The 16,786-nt window shown below is 45.3% G+C and overlaps 1 protein-coding gene across 15 annotated transcripts in view; it reads right to left on the reverse strand.

Annotated features, from left to right (window-relative positions):
* Nucleotides 1-16,786, reverse strand: part of LOC117719689 (protocadherin gamma-C4) — a 176,213-nt gene that overhangs the window by 86,697 nt on the left and 72,730 nt on the right. The window contains exon 1 of one of the 15 annotated variants that reach the window (XM_076912759.1): nucleotides 11,382-14,107. The exons of 12 other annotated variants lie outside the window; for them this stretch is intronic. In XM_076912759.1, coding sequence (XP_076768874.1) covers nucleotides 11,382-13,802 — 2,421 coding nt within the window. In that variant the 5' untranslated portion in view covers nucleotides 13,803-14,107. Of the gene's footprint in view, nucleotides 1-1,260; nucleotides 3,881-6,263; nucleotides 8,859-11,381; nucleotides 14,108-16,786 lie in introns of those variants that run through there. 2 more of the 15 variants (XM_034517890.2, XM_034517892.2) reach the window with 2 other exon arrangements.

A 16,786-nucleotide genomic window follows, 5' to 3' on the forward strand; every position in this document is an offset into this window, starting at 1 on the left:
TACGATAACTCCCGAGCCTCTACTTACCTTCCATGGATGTATGGCTAGCCAAATGTTGACACAAAAGTGTCAGGGTCTCAGGTGTCTTTTGAGATTCTGTAGAGCACTCTTTATTCTAGTAACTTCTGTAGAGTAATAATGAAACCAGAGATCGAATCAAATGTATCACTATTTTTTCTTGAACTAAATGTGCTCATCAAAACCTTCACCAATCATTTGTTTAGAAGAGTTTCATGTGCATCTTTGCTTAAATTCGGATTCCCTGATGGTCAGGCAATCCCTTCTTTGCTCTTAGCTCTTTAGTTTGTGTTAAAGCTTTGTCACAGCATTTCCAAGATTCTGCTGGCTGAGTTTTCTTCTACATCAGAGAGGAACGTCCTCATCACGCGGTTAGCTTTTGTTCCTGGGAATGTGAGCAACGTTATCCCCACCCCACCCATATTTACATTTTAGCCTTAGTTGATGTCATGTATAATTTTGAAGAAAAAAAAAAGACAAAGAGAGTGAAAATTCTCAATGTAACCTCGCGTAAATTCTTGGAATAATCATTGGGCAAGAAAAGTGAAATTAAAAGGCTGTGTCTTTTATATAGTAAAATGCTACATGATTATATGCAGAAGGAATAATGCTGGGCTAATGGGCATGATTGTAGCTGTAAAGATTCCAAGCACATAGCTATGAATTGTTGGTTGAATATTAATGAAAGACTTCAAATATCTAAAGAATATATTCAGTTATTGTTGGAAAAATGTAACTGCAAAGACATATTGCTTTGTCCATAAAGAACACCAGTCAACAGCCTTGGACTTAGCTTGTGTGTCTGGTGAGGCCAATGCATTTGTTTCTGACATTTACCTAATTTTAACAGACTTGCCTTCAAAAGAGCTCCAATTTCCTAAAGTAGTAGAGTCGCAACATGTGGTCAGGGAGGACACTTGTAAATCAACAGACACTTCCACATGAAGGTTCCTAAAAGGGACCGTCCATGTTGCACTCAGCATCGCGATAAAACACAAGGCTCTGCAAAAACTACTCGTACAACCTTAGGGCAACCTAGGTGATTTTCACCACAGTTTCCAATGCAGTCTTAAGTACGAGATTCTACTCTCTTAATGTTTTAGCAAGAGGCAAGCATCGCTGAAACCTGAAACTGAGAGAAGTGGTTTTAAAATAGAGATCTACTATTTCCAGCATTTGGGTTCAAGCCCCAAAGTAAATGTGATCGTAATTGTTTAAAGATAAAGTAAAATCAGAACTCACTGGCACCAAAGGAGCATCTTCTACAGGACACTTGGAATCGTCTAACAAAGACATAGGATCTTTTTTCTCACAGCTCTCCTGGCTGATGAGCGTGTCTGCGTAGTTAGGCTGTGGGAAGATCAGATGACTCTTCCGCGAATCAGCAGTGAGGGAAACCTCGTGCGAATAGGTCTGCAAGAAAGCACGCACCCCGTCTACGCCCACATAGTGAGAGGCAGGCACGCCAGCCAATCCATCTCTCGAAGACTTAAGCACGTGAGACTTGTGCCAGCGCTGAAGTTTGAGTGTCAACAATATAATGACAAAGGCGAGAAAAACGCAGGAGACCGCTGCCACTGCCACTACTAGGTAGAGTGTGAGGCTTGAGGCCTCAGAGTCCTGTGGTGGCTCCAGGTTGCCCAAGTCTGCCAGAACGTCAGGGATGCTGTCAGCTATTGCAACAGTCAAAGTGACCGTTGCAGAGAGAGGAGGCTGACCGTGGTCCTGCACAGCCACCACTAGACTCTGCTTGAGAGCATCTCTGTCCATCAGGGCCCGCGCTGTGCGCACCTCACCCGTGTGCAGCCCTACCGTGAAGAGCCCTGGTTCACTGGCCTTGAGTAGGCGATAGGACAGCCAGGCGTTTTGTCCTGAGTCTCTGTCCACTGCCACCACCTTTGTCACCAGATAGCCCAGCTCTGCTGATCGGGGAGCAAGCTCTACTCCAGTGGAGCCGTCAGTGGGCATGGTGGGGTACAGGATTTCTGGAGAGTTGTCGTTCTGATCCAGCACGAACAGGGTCAATGACACATTACTGTGGAGGGGAGGCTTTCCGCTGTCGCTAGCAGTCACTTGCACCTGCAGTTCACGAAACTGCTCATAGTCAAAGGACCAGAGTGCATACAGGATGCCAGTGTCTGAGTTGATGGATATGTAGGAAGAAAGTGGTGCCCCCTCAATGGTGTCTTCAGCCAGAGAGTAAACGATCTGGGCGTTCTCTTTGCTGTCTGGATCGAGGGCAGTCACTGAGAAGATGGAGACGCCTCTGGGGTTGTTCTCTGGGATGTAGGTGACGTAGGATGTACGAGAGAAGGTAGGTGGGTTGTCGTTGATATCTGCCACTTGCAGAGTGAAGTGAGCTTTGGTTGACAAAGGCGGGTTTCCCCCATCAGTGGCTGTTACTGTGATGTTGTAAGAGGGTACCTGTTCCCTATCAAGGACTCTTTGTGTCACTAGCCTATAGTAACTGTCAATGGACTTTTCTAATTTAAAGGGTAGATCCCCAGAGATGGAACAGGTTACTTCTCCATTCTGCCCGGAGTCTAAATCATGGACGTTTAAAAGGGCTATGACAGTTCCCACCGGAGAATCTTCTGTCACTGGACTGAAGAGCGATGTGATGGTCACCTCCGGACTGTTGTCATTTACATCTTCTACTGTAACCAGCACCTTCGCAGTTGCAAGATAGGCCCCTCCATCTTCAGCTTGGATTTCTAGTTCATAGAAACTCACTTCTTCATAATCTAGATTTTCAGATATTTTTATTTCCCCGGTATTTTTGTCTAGTTGGAATTTGGACAATTGTGTGTCCAGTGATTTTCGGAATGCGTATGTCACTTCTCCATTGGCGCCTTCGTCTTTGTCGGTGGCGGTTACCTTTAGCAGCTGAGTGCCCACAGGCAGGTTCTCTGGAATGTTCACGCGGTATTCAGTCGAGGTGAAGACTGGAGCATTGTCATTTGTATCAAAGACGGTCACAGTGATGAGGACAGTGCCTGATCTGGGAGGGTTTCCTCCGTCAGAGGCCACGAGGACCAGGTGGTGAATCGCTTCTTCCTCACGATCTAGGGCATGCTCCAGCACTAGCTCAGGGTACTTGACGCCCTTAGCACCGCCCTGAACGACTAGGGAGAAGTGCTTATTGGGGCTGAGCTGGTAGCTCTTCAGAGAGTTCACGCCCACATCCGGATCAATAGCTTCTGGGAGAGGAAAACGCATTCCTGGGGCGACATTTTCATTAATTTTTACATCTAGAGTTTCTGCTTGGAATTTTGGCGCATTGTCATTGACATCCGTTACCTCTATCTCTATCCCGAAAAGTTTCACCCTATCTTCCACAAGGATGTTAAAGCTCATGACACAGGGCGCGCTCTGAGCGCACAGCTCCTCCCGGTCTATCCTGCCCGCGGTGACCAAGCTGCCGCCTCGCGGGTTCAGAGAGAAAAGCTGAGACCTACCTCTGGAGATGATGCGGACTCTGCGCTCCGCCAGCTCGCGGGGATCCAGCCCCAGGTCCTTGGAGATGTTGCCCACGAAAGAGCCTTTCTCTAGTTCCTCAGGAACCGAGTAGCGGATTTGCCGAGCTGCGGACTCCCAGGGCATCCATAGGAAAAGGAGGACCAGTTTGGTGCGTTCTGAGAGATTCCTTTGAGCCGCCATTGTCTTCTGACTACGGAATTTTCTCAAAGCTCTTGCCGATCCGCCAGGCGCGCAGTATGTTTCACCTGGTTCTTTTGTTCTTTCTGTGACCCCTGGAGTCTCCGGTAGCTGGAGCACTTTAAATACCGGGGTGATTTTCGTTGCAGCCCAGGAGCCGGTTTGTCGGAACTGTGAGGCTTTAAGCTTTTGGACCCTGAGAATCCCAACTGAGCTTTGGTGGGGTTTTTTGCTCCTCGTAGGTCAACAGCGGCGCTCAGAGTCGGAAGAAGTTACTGCACCCATTACAACATTTCAGCAAATGCACTTTTCTGTTGAATTATTTTAATTACTTTGATTTCCTTTGATTTCTCTGTAAATTTTTTTGAGAGGACGTGAGATTGAAAGCAGGGCTTCATATATACGCAGATAAGAGCTCCAGCAGTGAGCTGCATCACAGCCCTTCTCAAGGTTTCTGTTTTTGTTTTTTGTTTTGTTTTGTTTTGTTTTTTGTTTTTGTTTTTTCGAGACAGGGTTTTCCCAAGGTTTCTTATTGCGGAGTATAATAAACTAAATTGATAATATTTGCATCCTATTTCTAATATTGCACATCCACTTAAAACATAGTAATGTTTATTTTGTGTTGAAAATCTTACAACTTTGGTATTCATTAACATGGAGACAGGTATATTTCTTTTGATAAAATTCACATTGAAAGATTATTTTAGCTTTCTTTAATTTGATTGTTGTTTTGTTTGGAATCCTGTAAGAGGCTGGCAAGATAGTCTACTAATCTTTAACATTTTTGAAAGAGGTACCTTCTTATATAGGATTGTTTTTGAAATTTTAATTAGGCTACTTAGAAATGAACTCATCAAATAATTAACGAGTAAAAGGAGCAAATCCTGCAGGTGTGTTGTCAACGGAAGGCAAGCATGCACAAGCATTTTAGACACAAACCTGAAACAAAACCAAACATCCAGTGATGTGATTCTTTTTTCAGTGTAGGATATCAAACGATGCGAGGCAAGTGTCTACACTTGAGCGAAGCCCCAACCCTGGTGTAGAGTTTTGAATAAGCACATTTTTATGCCAAGTGTTCTATTTCATCAGATCATTGATACAGATAGATATTAACAATGTCTTCTCCTGGGCAGTTTACTGGGAAGTGTGAAGAAGGTGGACTTTTTTTTTTTTTTGGTATATATTTGGAGTTTAGCCTGCCCATGCACACCCAGAAAAAGACACCTACTTACTTTTTTCATACTGAAGACAGGTTGTTTCTAAGTGTTTCAGTCAGTATGTCACTCATCAGATATTTTGTTATAGTTTTGAAAGGTAGAGTCTTGCCCCCTGAGCATTGGTATTCTAGGCAGGTACTGGCCAGACCTAACCATAATTGTTTTTTCTTTAAATCACAAACATACTGAAAGCAAAGAGGCAAGAGGATCTTGCAGTTTTCTTGGAAATCATTTCTTTCGATGTAGAGGAAGAGATTGAGGAAAGGCACAAAGGCACTTCTAAGAAAAAGGAAGGATAACAGGATGGAAAAAAAGTAGAACCAGAATTAGAGGAGGAAGTCCCTCGAGGGCAGTGATACTGACTTTTGGGGACCACAGAACCTTGGAAATATGAAAAAAAAGTTCAAGTCACCTCTCAAGAGATGCATATGTAACTGAGCAGAAGCTGGGAGATTGTTCCCTGATGTCCCAGTCACCTCCCCAAGTGCTCACAGGTGGACAAAAAAACGTGAAAGTAAACGGGACTCCAAAAGGCGGAAGAAATAACTTACAGCCAACGGTTTTCTGGAAGGGAGCACCTGTTCTATACTTGATCTTAGCCAAAAGGCCGAGAAGCGATAGGGGCACCTGTTCTGATCAGCATGCTCGAGCATTTTAGACATTAAAACATATAATATAAGTGCATAAGTTCATTTAAGTAGGAAGCTTGGATAGATTATTCATTTATTTGGTTAGACATCAAGATTACTGCTTTAACAATTGTTTTATGGCTGGGCGGTGGTGGCGCACACCTTTAATCCCAGCACTTGGGAGGCAGAAGCAGGCGGATTTCTGAGTTCAAGGCCAGACTGGTCTACAGAGTGAGTTCCAGGACAGCCAGGGCTACACAGAGAAACCCTGTCTTGAAAAACCAAAAAAAAAAAAAAAAATTGTTTTATGTACATGACCTTATCTATGTGTATGCACTACGTGGGTGCCTGGGGCCCAGGGAAGAGAGAAGGAAGTGTCGGATATGCAACCCATAGTGATTGATAGTTGTGAGCCACTGTGTGGGTGCTGGGAACCGAATCCATATCCCCTGCAAGAGCAGCAAGTGCTCTTCACCCTCCCTTGACCCACCTCTGCAGCCACAAGACTTTCACTGCGATTGTTTGCCAACCAGAGCCTTACAAGATATCTCCAATTTGTTAACTTTTTTTCTACCGAAGGAAAGATGAACTTATGAACGAAATGTTATCATTCCACCATTGAGAAGACAAGGTGGTAGTTAGCTACTGCTTTTTCAAATGTCAACCTAAATAAGAAAATGAATTTATTATACCTGAAATAAGAGAAACTAGGATTGTTAAAGAATAAAATGAAACTTACCGGTGTTAGAGTCTCAGGATGTGTCGTCAAATCATCCCCAAGGTGAAGCGGAATTAAGGCCCCAGGAGAACTACCACAAACGATTTCTTGAGAAGAAGGCAAAGGTGCGCTACATTTCAGAAAATTTAACTCCGCCTTTCCGGTTTGCCCAACGCACAGATTATAGGAATAGGGTAGAGTGCCCTCGCTATAGTTGAGAGAAACCCCTGGTCTAGTCTTAGAACAAAGACCAGACGGAAAGCAGTTCCAGCCAGAGGGGCTGGAGGAGTGTCGCAGTCGAAGCGCAATGGCTAGAATCACAGCCAGGAGGAAAAGCACAGAAATCAAGGCCAAGGCCACCACCAAGTAGAACTGTAGCTCGGATTGCGGGTCAGGGGGCAGTGAGCGGTCACTGAGGTCTGGCAGGGCCTCTTGCAAACTATCAGCGAATACAAGAAGCAGCGTGGCAGTGGCCGAGAGGGGCGGCTGTCCACCATCGCGAACACCAACCAACAGGCGCTGCCGCGCTGCGTCCTTTTCGCCCAAGGCACGCGCTGTGCGCACCTCGCCCGTGCGCAGCCCCAGGCTAAAGAGCCCAGGGTCGCTGGCCTGCAGCACGTGGTAGGACAGCCAGGCATTGTGTCCTGAGTCTGCGTCCACAGCCACCACCTTGGTGACCAGGTATCCGGGCTCGGCAGCGCGCGGCACCATGTCGAAGAGCGCAGAGCCGTCGGGCTCGAGCGTGGGATACAGCACGCGTGGCGCGTTGTCGTTGCGGTCGCCCACCAGCACGCGCATGCTCACGTTGGCACTGAGCGCGGGCGATCCCTGGTCGCGCGCCTGCAGTGTCAGCTGGAAGGAGCGCAGCTGCTCGTGGTCGAAGGCGCGCTGTGCGAACACCACTCCGCTCTGCGCGTTTATGGTCACGTAGGACCACAGCGATTTAGGCTCCAGGTCGCTGGCTATGATGGAGTAGGAGACATGACCGTTGGATCCCAAATCCGGGTCGGAGGCGCTGACTTGAGCGATGGAGGCTCCAGGCGGATTGTTCTCTGCCACGTGGACTACGTAGGAAGACTTCTGGAAAGCAGGAGCATTGTCGTTAACATCAGTGATGTGCAGAGCGATGGTTGTACTGGACGAAAGGGCTGGCTTGCCTTTGTCCGTGGCGGTGATGGTGACATTGTACTGTGGGTTCTGCTCTCGGTCTAGGGCTCCATCGGTTACTAACTTGTAGTAGTTACTAGAAGAAGCCTGGAGCTTGAAAGGAAGGTCTTTGCTTAGATCACACTTGACTTCTCCATTTCCTCCGAAATCTCGATCTCGCGTTTTGAAGAGGGCAACCACCACTCCCGGAGGAGAATTCTCCAAGATATGATCAGAAAGGGAGGTGATAATTATTTCTGGACTGTTGTCATTTTCATCAAGGACTTCTATGATGATTTTACACCGTGTAGAGAGACCACCGCCATCCTTCGCTTCCACTTCCATGGTGTATCTCTCTATGTCTTCAAAATCCAACGACTGGTTATTAGTGATCACGCCTGTTTTCTCATCTAGTGAGAACACGTGTCTTGTGCTCTGGGCAGTGTTCCAAAAGTAGTAACCTATCTCAGCGTTGACACCCTCATCCTCATCAGTGGCTGTCACTTGCAATACAGATGATCCTAGGGACAGATTTTCACTAACACTGATCCTATATTCCTCTTTGCTAAACACTGGAGGGTTGTCATTGATGTCCTTTACAGATATTTCTATCTGAGTGGTAGCACTGCGGGGCGGGTCCCCTCCATCCAAAGCAGTCAGTATCAAGCGATGAGAACTCTGTTCTTCCCGATCTAGGAGCTTCTCCAGAGACAACTCTGGGGTTTTGCCACCATCAGGATTAACTTTAACCATTAGTGAGAAATAAGGGTTGGGGCTTATCTGGTAATCTTTAATTGAATTCAAACTTATGTCCGGGTCAGTGGCAGGCTCAAGGGATATTCGTGTACCAATCGACACAGATTCTAAAATTTCTAATCGCATTTCTTTCTTCTCGAATTGAGGAGCGTGATCATTAACATCCTCAATCTCCACAACGACATGAAAAATATTTAAAGGGTTTTCCAGCACGGCTTCCAACTGCAGCTCACACCTTCTCCTCCCTTTGCATATCTGCTCGCGATCTATGCGGTCCTTCACCAGTAAGTCCCCGCTCTCCGAATCCACGCTAAAGTGCAGCTTCTCAGCGCCAACCCGCAGCTTCCTAGCCGCCACTTCCAGGACACTGAGCCCCAGATCCTTGGCGAGGTTCCCCACCACCGACCCGCGGTCCAGCTCCTCAGGGATGGAGTAGCGGACCGGCTGGCCCAGCGCGGGACAGAACAAAGGCAGCAGCAGGGTAAACAATACCTGCGGGCGGCCGGGGCGCTGCCTCTGTGCGCTGCTCCCTCTCATAGCTGGGTGCTCCGTAGCTCTTCGGGTCTTCACAGTAAGAGAAAGTGCTCCCTGACGGGGTGGAGGTCCGTTTGGTCCGGGATAGCGGGACCCCAGTTTGGGGCCGGGGATCGGTGTCTTAGTCTGTGTGAGTGAGAGTTCCCCTTGGTTTGTGTTCGTTTCTGCACAGGAAATTGCAGCTTAGAGACTGAGAGATCCAGGGTACAGGAGCTTGCTCTGCACTGGCCGACAGCGGCGCCCAGAGGCTCTGAGTTGAATTGCAGTGTATCTTGTTTAGAAATCCCTTCCCAAAATATATGTATAGCTCGGAACATGGGGTTATGAAATAGCCACACATTTTAATCTCACGGTGGGATTACAGTGGATACTTATGCATTTAACGTTTTAAAGATACTTACACTACACTATGGAACATTATGTATTATGTTGTGAATCTTCACAAACAGATCAGACCAACTAACTTCAACAGTGATGAACGTAAGGCCAATTTTTGTTTAGTGTATATTGAGCTTTCTTTCAGGAGAAAATACAAAACATATAGCGTAGTTTAGTACCTTTTTAAAAAATGAGACAAAAATTCATTTTCAGCCTATTTATATTCTAGGATCTGTTATCTACACACATAGTTTAAGAGCAGTGCAACTATTTCCCACAGTCTTCTCCATCATCAATGTACTTACCTATGTTGTGTTTTTAAACTAAAGAACAGTTGGGTGTGAAATCATTTGTCTGCAAGCATGAGACTAGCCTGGGAGACACAATGAGACCCTGAGTCAAAAAGCCAATCAAACCAAACCAAACCAAACCAAACCAAACCAAACCAAACCAAAATATCTTCACCGTGCTTCTGTAAACAATCCTGATAAGAAGAAACACAAGAAAGACATGCAAGTAGGAGGGGGTCTAGTTTGGAAGACTGGGGAGGGGTGGAGGTATGAGGTGACAATGTGAGAGTGAGTGTGATTGAAACACATTACACACAAGTGTGAAAATGTCATAATTAATATATGTTAATGATCATTGAAAAGCAAAGTGATGTTTTGCGTAGTTTTCTACTTACCACATCATAGATACATACATCACGAGTATCCGTGTTATTATTCTTTCCCCCAAATTAACACACATTTTAAACTCATGATTTGAATATAGATATGACTCTTCAGAAGAGAAAATTTTAAAAATCTATATGTCGTTATTAAAATAATAAGATCACCAAAGAATTCTTATTTTCTCCTATCAGCTTAAGTAAGAAAGAATAATTTCTTTTGCTTCTTTGCTAAGGTGCTGCAGATTGAACCAGGAGCTGTGCACAACTCTTCTATTCAGGAGCTATAGTGCTGGAAGAATGCTTGAAGAGATTAAAATGTCTATGTATCATGTTACATACCCAGAATATACCTTAATATCAACATCTAGACATTTTAAACTCCACATTAAGCACACAATTCTCTACATTCACAGAAGTACCAGCAGTCATCAATGTATCTATGCAACGTAAGTTTACAATAGGAAAAAATTTTAGACAGGGTCTCTCTACATAGCCCTGGCTGTCCTGGACTCACTTTGTAGACCAGGCTGGCCTCAAACTCAGAGATCTGCCTGCCTCTGCCTCCCAAGTGCTGGGATTAAAGGCCACCACCACAACAGGCTGTAAATAGAACTTTGCAAGTTTCATCTCTTTTCTTTTTTTCACACACAGGTTGAACCCGGCGTCTCACACATGACCCTCACTGAGCACCTCTCCCATCTCCAGGGTGTATTTTCAAGTGTTCTACATGCCATCTGTTACTTGAATGCTGAAATATGTTTAAAATGTAAGTAATAAATTATCTTTCCTAATAGCTAAAATCCAGGAAAATCTTAGAATTTCTTCCCGCATGCTCTGAGAATAATTTCTATCTTACACCCCATGTTCAGGTTCATTTAAACTCCCAGAGATTGGAAAATTGAGCTGGAGCCGAAACTTTGATTCCCCATATTAGCAACTTCTCTTGAGCAGACATACACTTGAAAAAAAAGAGTATCAAACTAATTTTCATAGCTTGACACTATATCATTAGGAAACCCAAGCCTTTGATGTTATCATCATAATAGATGTCATGATTTTCACCATTAAACGAAAACCAGAAAGCTTTGCTGGGGTTTGAGAATGATAGCTGAAGCTCGACTCCTCCTCAGAAAAGATCTTTAAACACAAATAGTTTCTACAAACTTAGGACCTGGGAAAGCGATAGTTCATAGAAACAGAAATTTAGGCAGAGACTGTGGGTTTCCAGTTGTTTCCCTAAGAAAGGGGAACGTTTTGGTTCACCCCTACAAAAGCGTCACTCTTGGAACTGTTTTAGGGGCAAGAGCTACACTGGGAATAATGATCGGTTCATGTCAGGAATAGAGCTGCAGCTGCAGAGACTGTAGAGAAGCACTGTAACCAGCCACGGCATTCTCTCCAAACAGCCCTCTCCATGCAGGACAATGAGGATTGCCCCCATCCACAGGAGTTTCATAATAAGAAAGTGAAAGTCATCTCGGTGATGCCTAGCTTACTGTAAATTGAGCTGGCTATTCAATAAACCTTCTAGATGTTGTGGGTGAAGCTTAGATTCAATGAAAACTTGAGTGGTTACAAATATGTAAATAGCAATTTAACAAGACTAAGAGCGAATTATCATACTTAATAAAGAAGAAAACCCCAGAACTCACAGGAACTAAAGGAGTGTCATCAATAGGAAACTTGGACTCAACTGAATTGCACAGAGGGTCACTCTTCCCACAGCTCTCCTGGCTGATGAGTGTGTCTGCATAGTTGGGCTGGGGGAAGATCAGGTGGCTCTTCCCAGAGTCGGGTGTCAGGGAAAACTCTTCAGAATAGGTTTGTAGGAAAGTCTGAACCCCATGCACACCCACAATATGTGATGTTGGCACCCCAGTGGATCCACCCATTGCATCCTGCAGCAGGTGCGAAGCATGCCAGCGCTGTAGCCTAAGTGCCAGCAGCACCAGTACAAAGAGTAGGAAGACACAGGAGACCACAGCAACTGCCACCACCAGGTAGAGAGTAATGTCAGAATCGGGGTCTGCAGGAGTGTTGATACTGCCCAAGTCAGCCAGGATGTCGGGGATGCTGTCTGCCACAGCCACCGTGAGAGTGATGGTAGCTGAAAGAGGGGGCTGGCCATGGTCCTGTACAGCTACCACAAGGCTTTGTTTGAGTGCATCTCTCTCTAGCAGGGCCCGAGCTGTGCGTACTTCTCCTGAGCGGAGCCCCACTGTGAAAAGTCCTGGCTCACTAGCCTTGAGCAGACGGTAAGACAACCAAGCATTCTGTCCAGAGTCTTTGTCCACTGCTACCACCTTGGTCACCAGATACCCAGCCTCTGCTGAGCGGGGAGCCAGCTCCACACCAGTGGAGCCATCAGTTGGGAGGGAGGGGTACAGGATCTTGGGAGCATTGTCATTCTGATCCAATAGAAACACAGACAGGGACACATTGCTGCTGAGTGGCGGATGCCCATTGTCACTTGCCTTCACCTGCATTTGCAGGCTTCGAAACTGCTCATAGTCAAAGGATTGCAGAGCATAGAGCACACCAGTGTCAGAATTCATGGAGACGTAGGAGGAGAGTGGGGCCCCCTGGATGGTATTTTCCACCAAGGAGTAAGTAACCTTAGCATTCTCGTTTTCGTCAGGGTCGTGGGCACTGACTGAGAAGATGGAGGTGCCTCTGGGGTTGTTTTCGGGGAGACAGACCGAGTAGGAGGTTTGAGAGAAGGCAGGTGGATTGTCATTAATGTCAGCCACATACAGGGTGATGTGAACTTCTGTGGACATGGATGGGGTTCCCCTGTCTGTTGCTGTCACTGTGATGTTATACTCAGAAGCCTTTTCTCGATCAAGAATCTGAGCTGTCAACAACCTATAGTAATCGTCTACTGAGTTTTCTAGCTTAAAAGATGGGTTCTCCTGGATGGAACAGACAACTTGCCCATTCCTCCCAGAATCTTGGTCATGAGCGTTGAAAAGGACGATTACTGTCCCTGGGGGAGCATCTTCCCTTACTGGGCTAAACAGAGATGTAATGGTCACTTCCGGCCGATTGTCATTTACATCTTCTACCGTAACTACCACTTTGGTCCGCCCTTTCAGTCCCCCACCATCTTCAGCCTGTATTTCCATTTCATACAATGAACATTCTTCATAGTCCAGATTTTTCGCTACTGTCATTTCCCCCGTGTTTTCATGAAGATGAAATAACAGCGATTGTTTTTCATTAATTTTCCGGAATTTGTATGTCACCTTCCCATTGGCACCCTCATCCGGGTCGCTAGCTCTCACTGTAAGCAGCAGGGTGCCCGGGGCCACGTTCTCAAGGACTTTCACGCGGTAAACCTGTTGGTCAAAAACAGGGGCATTGTCGTTGGTATCCAACACTGTGACCTGGATGAGCGCTGTGCTGGAGCGGCGCGGGTCGCCGCCATCGTAGGCGGTGAGGACCAGGTGGTGAGTGGACTCTTCCTCTCGGTCCAAGGTGTGCTCCAGTACCAGCTCTGGGTTTATAGTTCCGTCGTCTCCGGTTTGCAAGTGGAGAGAGAAGTGGCGGTTGGGGCTAAGCTGGTAACTCTGGAGGGAGTTTATGCCTACATCTGGGTCAATCGCTTCTGGGAGTGAATACCGTGCTCCAGGGGCAGCGATTTCACTGATCTTTACAATCAAATTTTCGTCTTCAAATTTTGGCGCATTGTCATTGATATCAATCACTTCTACTTCCACCCCATAAAGTTTCACTCTGTCTTCAACTAGGACTTTAAAGCTTAGGAGACAAGGCGCGCTCTGAGCGCACAGCTCCTCCCGGTCTATCCTGCCCGCGGTGACCAAACAACCGCTCCGCGGGCTCAGAGAGAAAAGCTGGGTCTTACCTTTGGTGATGATGCGGACTCCGCGCTCCGCCAGCTCGCGGGTCTCCAGTCCCAGGTCCTTAGAGATGTTTCCAACTATATAGCTCTTTTCTGTCTCTTCTGGCACAGAATAGCGGATCTGCCCGGCCCTGGCCTCCCATAGCATCCCCAGCAGTGCACACAAGAGGATCAGTCTTCTGCAGTGCGGGCGTCTGGTCGGGGCAGCCATTGTTGCTTTTGCTACGGAATTTTCTGTGAATGCTCTCTCTGCTCGCTAACTTCTTAGGCTCTTCTGTTCTTCCTCCAGCTGTCAGATGATACTTACTCCTCAGGAGAAAGTCAGAGCGGTCCAGGTTAGAAGGTTGAGTTTTGCTATAGTCCGGGAGCCAGTTTGTAGGATGTGCAGGGCTTTGTGTAGGTGCTGACAGGAAAATCCGGATGGAGCGGGGAGTTTTTCTTACAGTTGGTGAACAGCGGCGCTCAGAGTCCTAAATCGTTACTACACCGGTGGTCTGAGACATTACACCCTTTCCTTCTCTCTATCCTACTCTTCCTTTCTCTACCCCTCTCTCTCTCTCTCTCTCTCTCTCTCTCTCTCTCTCTCTCTCTCTCTCTCTCTTCCTTTTATTTCTTTCACCTCTTCTTCTCCCTTTTCACCTTTTATCCTTTTGGGAAAGTGTCTTACAAAAATGGAGTCGCTCAGGCTGGTCTTGAAGGCTTGTATTCAAGCAACCCTCCCGCCTCAGCCTCCAGAGCACTTGGTTCTCCTCGTGTGCTCCCCTGAAGTATTTGATTATAGATGGCTGATGAAGAAACTAGTACTCGCTGCTTATCGTGATTTTAGATTTTCTAAGCATTTTCTTGCATTCGTACTTCAAAAGCAATCTTCTGATATGTGAGTTGTAAATGATATTTCTGTATGAACTCTCCAAACAATTTTGGCTTAATTTAGCCCAACTCACTTTAAATTGGGTTTGTATACACACTCCCTCTAGATATACACAAATCGTGTTATAATTTCATTTTTATGGTGCTTTGTTTTGCATATATCTTTACAACTTTTAGAAATAACTTTGGTGTGAAGGTTATATAACATTCATATTTTATTATACTTTATGATATATGTGTTCATTTCATAATTATATTGACTCCATTTTTCCTGGAAGAGCCTCATTATGAAGCCCTGGCTGGCCTGGAACTGCTAAATAGACCAGACTGGTCTCAAATTCACAGAGATACTCCTGTCTCTGCCTCCAGAGTGCTGGAATTCAAGACATATACTGCCAAGCATGGCTCATAATTAAACTGAATGAATATATAGATGGATTATCCACATAAGACACAAGATTTATCCATTTTAACAATAAAGTTTATGGTTTCTTTAAAACTTTTGTGTTATATACATAATTCTACTTAGACAGTTTTTATACATTTTCTTACCTTACCTACTTATGTTAAAATCTCACCAGTGCTTGTATGTGTGTGTGTGTTTAAAGAATGGGTCTCACTGTGTAGCCCTGGCTGTCCTGGAATTCAGAGCGGCCTTTCCTGCCTTTGTCTTCCAAGTGTTGGGACAAAAGTGAGCAGCCACCATGTCAGACAGGATTCTGGTTTCAAATTTCATATTCATGTAACTATGTAAACTTTTCCACTAATTCACAAAGGGGTTAGCTTTTGATGTGAATACATGAAACATGTACAAGTATTGGGAAAATAAAAGTTAATATTCAGAAAAAAAACCCAAATTTTCATTTCAATCCTTCATTGAAGAGAGAGGGAGAGAGAGAGAGAGAGAAAGAGAGAGAGAGAGAGAGAGAGAGAGAGAGAGAGAGAGAGGAGGAGAGGAGAGGTACTGGAGATGGAACCTAGAACCTCAGAATTCTAGGCAAGAGTTTTACCACTGAGCAACATCATTGTCCTCATACATTCAAGGGCAGGGATGTGGCTCAGTAGAAAAGAATTTTCCTAGTATGCAGGAGATTATGAGCTCAATTTCCAGGACAAGAAGAAAAGAGGCAAGAAATCATGTGATTTTTAAAATAGTCATACACCTCTTATTCTAAAGGTCATTTACACTTAAGTAATAATTTACAGAAAAGAACACAAAGTATAGAACAAATGTTACTGCTAAGAGGTAAACATCAAGTGGTGTTGTGTAAAGAAGAAATCTGTTTGTAAAGATGTCATTTACTATGTTTTACTGTCAGAGGAAACAAAGCAAAGACAGTATAAAATGGTAGTTTTGTATGCATACCTGACTACTAGCTTTTGCCTTATGAGGCAATAACTCAGAATTCCCCACTACAAGAATGGTTGGAAAACCATAGTGGCTTCAAATTATAAGATGAATCCAGTGGTTTCCCTTCATCCTTTCTTCTTCTTCAAAGATTGTATATCAAGAACCACAGGGGGTGCTGAAGAAATGGCTCAGCAGTTAAGAGCACTGACTGATCTTCCAGAGGACCTACCTGGGTTCAGTTTCCACGCCCTACATGGTGGGATTGTCACATCAATCTATAACTCCAGTCCCAGGGGATCCAACACTCTTCCTTTTCTGGCCTCTTCAGGCACTGGGCATGTAAGTGGTGTCCAGACACACATTTGAACAAAACACTCATGCACATACAAAAATAAAAAAGAACCAGAACAAATGAAATGGGCGTGATAGCACCTTCTCTTCTTTTCTTTCCCTCAGCTTCCCCTTCTGTGCTGGGCGTTAAACCCAGGGCCTAGAGCATCATGTGAGTGGGGCTCTACCACTGTGTCCCAGCCCCAGTCTTTCCTTTCCTTCAGGGTTTCACAGTCCTGAAAACTGATAGGACTTAGTTGAGTCTGAAGAACTCAGCAAGTCTCTTTTATTCCACAAATACACAAGGTAGTTTTCATGTATTTTTAGGAGAATCAAAGTCACAAATCTGTTAGGTAAGTATAAGAAGCTAACCATGAGGAATAAACACAAGAAAGGAATCCATTTGTGAAATCAACAAAGAGGCCAATGAGAAGTTTCACGCAGGGTTTCTCTGTGCAGCCCTGGCTGTCCTGGAACTTGCTCTACATACCAGTCTGGCTTCCAACTCTGAGGCCTGCCTCTGTCTCCTGAGTGCTGGAATTAAAGGCATGTGCCACCTTGGCTCAGCAAATTATCTATTCTAAATTTAATGCTTGACTGTGTAATCCAGCATCCAGGAGGCTGAGACAGGAGGATCTCCAGTT

Source organism: Arvicanthis niloticus, chromosome 14, assembly GCF_011762505.2.
Source record: "Arvicanthis niloticus isolate mArvNil1 chromosome 14, mArvNil1.pat.X, whole genome shotgun sequence".
Taxonomy (NCBI): Eukaryota; Metazoa; Chordata; class Mammalia; order Rodentia; family Muridae; genus Arvicanthis; species Arvicanthis niloticus.